Raw genomic sequence first — 4,441 nt, forward strand, 5'->3', positions numbered from 1 at the left:
CGATCATGAATTGGGGTTCAATCAACCTCTCTGTCTTGGTGCAAAACATGTCCATGTTTCCATGAGCAATGTACAAAATTCGATGATGATGATGATGATACAGATTACAGATAACCAAATGGATGTAGATTAAGGTCGAGAATAATCCGGAGGAATACGCGGTTGAATTAAGAAAGCCTTGTCTCCATACCCTCCAACCTCCATCCATCTCAAAAAGAAGAGGCAGGGGCAACAACATCTGGGAGGAATCACGCAATGCAAAAGGTCAAGTTCCCACGGGAGGTCCTACAGGAAAAGGAAAGGTAGAGAGACAGCAGTACCGCACGCATTATCTTTGGCAGGCAGGCGACAGGCATGGCCTCCGTCAGTCAGTCACGGCTCTCGCCATTTTAAAATGGGAGGGATTCATGTTCAGATCGGTCGACCTACAGCAAAATGGGAGGAGTCCATGCTCAGATCCGTCCATGAACAGCACGGATCGAAACCACTGCCCAATGGCAAGCCGTGTCAACAACACCAATTGATTGATCCTACTGTAGGCGAAAAAGAATTTACAATGGCCGAGTGCATCGCCAATGCGACACATGCATTGTCAAAGATCCAACGCAACGCAATGCATGGTGTGGCCTACACCAGCATACATCGGCCAACGAAGCAAACAATGGATCGAGAGCAGAAAGAAAGATGGTTTTATTTACAGGTGGAAACAACACGCATGAGGACATGAGGTCGGTCCTGCCTATAAAAAAACAATAATATACCTGTCACTCATGCTCTTCTGGGAGTGTGTCTGCGACTGCGAGTACGGAGAGAACAAAGGATTGCTCTGGCTTGCAAGCAACTTCTGACCAACCAAGTCCAACCAGCTCCTCGTTTGTCCGCCACACGAGCCGACGAACGGGCCAGCAAACTCCATGACACACCCCAGCACGAGCTCGGAGCACACGAGGACGACGACATTTGAACAACTTCATTGCACTTTCATCGACAATCACAGTTCCAAAACGAAGGAGGGGATTGATCCTCTCGTGGCAGTGGCACCAACGTCTAACGCTAATTGAGCAAGCGGTTTTTTTTTACATACAATGGTGGCACGGAATCGGCTCAGAACTCGGCGGTGTTGCCGCACGACGAGGCCCCGACCTCGCGCTGCCGCCGCCGGAACGACATGAGCCCGTCCGACACGATGCTCCCGCCGCAGTCGTCGCCGTCGCCGCACTCCAGGCTGCTGCCGGTCAGGTCCGCCTCCTCGTCCAGGTCGCCCCGCATGGCGCGGAGCGTCTTCCTCGCCATCTCGCGCCGGACTCCGCCGGGGGTTCCCTCCTCGGCCACGCGGCGGAGGGCCCTGTCCGCGCCCGCCGCGCGCGCCAGGCCGCGGAACCGGAGGCTGCCGCGGCTCAGCGCGTAGATCGCCGCCACGCACCACTCCTCCAGCTCCGCGAGAGTGAGGCGGGTGGCGTCGTCGTGGGGCAAGAGGAGGATGCCGGACACTGCCGCGACGGCGCCAGCGTCCATCAGCGACGCGCGGCCCTCCGAGCAGGCGCCCACGTTGCAGATCACCATGAGAGCCAGCCTGCGGATGGGCGTCGGCTCGGCGGCGCTGGACGCGACGCTGAGGAGCGCCTTGGAGGCCCCCGGGAAGCGCGCGACCTTGGACTGGTTGACGGCGGCGAGCGAGAGGTGGTAGATCGCCATCCCGGCGTCGCGGCGCGCGCGCGGGTGGTGGGCGGGGGAGGTGAGGAGGTCCAGCAGGGGAGGCACCGCGCCCAGCACGCCGATGGCGGCGCGGTTCTCCTCGTTGAGTGCCAGCCCGAAGAGCGCGCCCGCCGCGTGCTCGCGCGCCTCCGGCACCGAGCCGCCCGAGCGGAGCACCTCGACGAGCGCCGGCACGGCGCCAGCGCGGACGATGCGTACCTTGTTCGCCGGCTCAAGGGAGAGGTTGACCAGCGCCGCCGTTGCGTCGACCCGCGCGGAGGCGTGCCGCGGGATTAGCAGCACACGCCGGAGCGCCGCGAGCAGCCGCGGCGTGCAGAGCGCGAGCCGACGCTCGGCGCTCTCACGGGTGGCGTCCCGGAGGACGGCCAACGCGGCCGCCACCTCTCCATCTTCGTCTGCGTCCATTACGATCGCGACCACCTCATCCTCCAACGGGTCGACCGGCAACTCCAGCTGGGTCACTTCCTTCACGGCCTCCTTGACTGTCTTCGCAGCCACATCCTCCTCCGCGGGTGTGATCTCCGAGGACGACGTATACGTGGACGTCGACGCGGCGGACGCCGGGGAGGAGTAGGATGAATTGGACGAGCTCGCCATCGCCGCCCTTCTAGTCCTAACGGACTTGGCCTCGGCCGCGGCAGCCGCGGCCGGAGGCATCGCGCGGAGCACGGCCTCCCGGACAGCTTCTTTGGACGGCGGCCGAGGCGCCGCGCGGCCGGAGCGGGCGCACCAAGTGCCGATGGCCGCCTTGAGGGCTGAGTTTGGTATCAACGCATCAGAACCCGAGCCCGCGCCGGGGGGCAAGAAGGAGAGCTCCGCGCAGGCCTGGAGGCAGGCGCGCTCGTACGTCTGACCGGAGGGCAGGATGACCGGGTCGGCCATGAGCGCGCCCGAGAGCGGGCAGACGAACTCCGGCGGCGCGGCCTCCTCCTCCCACTTCCGGTCCGGCTCCGGGTACGCGGCCGCCGCGGAGCGCGCGGGCGAGTAGGGGGCCGGCGGCAGGGACTTGGAGGAGGGGGAGGAGGGCGCGCTGCGTTGGAAGGGGAACCTCCAGCGCCGTGGACGCGCGGCACCCATGAAACGGGCGGAGCGGCGGCACTATTTAGCGGCGGCGGCGGGGGCGGGGGCGGGGCGGCAGGGGGGAGCTGCTTTTGTGGCCGGGGCGGGCATTTCCTGGGTTTGTTTAGAGAGAACTTTTGCTTTTGGGGTTTGGGTGATTTGTGGCTTGGCCGGGAGTGAGTGAGGTGTGGATGGTCGTGGTTTTATGCGCCGGGGGAGAGAGAGAGAGAGAGGGAGACGGGACGGGAATCCTTAGCCTGGAAGGGATCGCGCGCGCGTTCGCTCGAACGATATGGGTGCGTGCGCGCGCTGGTTTTGGCCATGCTTGATTGGAGCTGCTCGTGTGATCCACGGGGAAGGTGGTGGCTCGCCTGGGGCATACGGTTGCGGCCGGACGGCTGGCGTCTTCGTATGCGTTGCGAGTGAGCTCAGAAATCTAAGGAGCCCACTCGTCGAGGGCGTCATATTTCCAACTGCTCGAAGGAAGTCAAAACACCCAAGATCCAGACTGTGGTTAATTTCTTTCAAGAAGCAAACTTAACCAACAACAACAAAATATTTGCAAACTTTCTCAAGGTACAACGCCTGCCTGCATCAAAACACAGTTAAAAGTACGGGCCACATGGTCCGAACACTTTGTGTCCGCCAACGACGCACATCAAATGTTAATGGACAGGTCCGCACGTCCGAACACTTGCAGACCGGATGCGAACTTGGGAAGGTTTGTATGCACTCCAACCGGACCTCCGCCACGTAGGTGTCTGGTTGTCCGTACAAAGACGAAAACCCCACCGAGAGCCTTGCATTAGTCACTCCGTCCCTTCGGCCTTACTTTTATGCCCACATAGTCCGATACCAACTTTGCCGTTGTACCACCTACTCCGCTGCTCCACCCCGATGCGAAACCGTCTTGCATATGCCTCCTTTCCACCCTTGGTTCAACCGCTGCCTCGGTACTCTTCGCCCCTACACATTGCCGTCCATGGCGGACACCATGCTCAACAATTGTTCGAACAAATGCCATAGCCAAAATTATTGACGCCTTTGTTGTTTACTATGAAGCAAACATGTTGAATTTGGCAGCGCAATACTTCTATGGCGAGTCCATGGATTCGTCCTTACATGAGGACGAATATGAGGATGAAATGGCGATGATGCATGGGTCATTTATATTTGAATTATTATTGAATTGGAATATTTGTACAACATTATTGTAGAAGAAGGATGATATTTATCTTTAGTTATTTTAAATGCTTTGGATATAGAAAAATAGGCAGACATCTGGTGCATAGGGTTGGATGGCCACCCGCTATCCCTGGACATGTCTGGATGTGTCTGTGAACAGTTAAGGTGTCCGATTTGATGGACGGTGTTGGAGGCCCTCACAGTTTTGGTAGTACAAAGATTATAAGAGCATCAACAATTGTATTGGGCAAAGCCGCCCGCCCCTTATTTATCCGCTTTCGCGGTCGTTCGCCTCACCTCCGAATCCTCAAATCCACACACAAGCATGCAACATGGATTCAAAACCTCAAATCCATACACAAAAATGCAACATGGATCAAATACACATTTCATAATTCACATAGAACATAGGACATGGTTCACACAGGACATATAAATCTAGGACATGGCCCGGGCTTACTACACCATGAGGGCATGGGTG

The 4,441-nt window shown here is 58.5% G+C and overlaps 1 protein-coding gene across 1 annotated transcript; it reads right to left on the bottom strand.

Moving 5' to 3' along the window:
* Window positions 1-672: 672 nt before the first annotated feature.
* Window positions 673-2,948, bottom strand: LOC123111877 (U-box domain-containing protein 39). The gene has a single exon (XM_044532755.1). It carries the CDS (start codon window positions 2,791-2,793, stop codon window positions 1,105-1,107), a length of 1,689 nt encoding a protein of 562 aa, XP_044388690.1. The 5' UTR covers window positions 2,794-2,948; the 3' UTR covers window positions 673-1,104.
* Window positions 2,949-4,441: the final 1,493 nt, after the last annotated feature.

The sequence above is a fragment of the Triticum aestivum genome, chromosome 5B (assembly GCF_018294505.1).
Source record: "Triticum aestivum cultivar Chinese Spring chromosome 5B, IWGSC CS RefSeq v2.1, whole genome shotgun sequence".
Classification (NCBI taxonomy): domain Eukaryota; kingdom Viridiplantae; phylum Streptophyta; class Magnoliopsida; order Poales; family Poaceae; genus Triticum; species Triticum aestivum.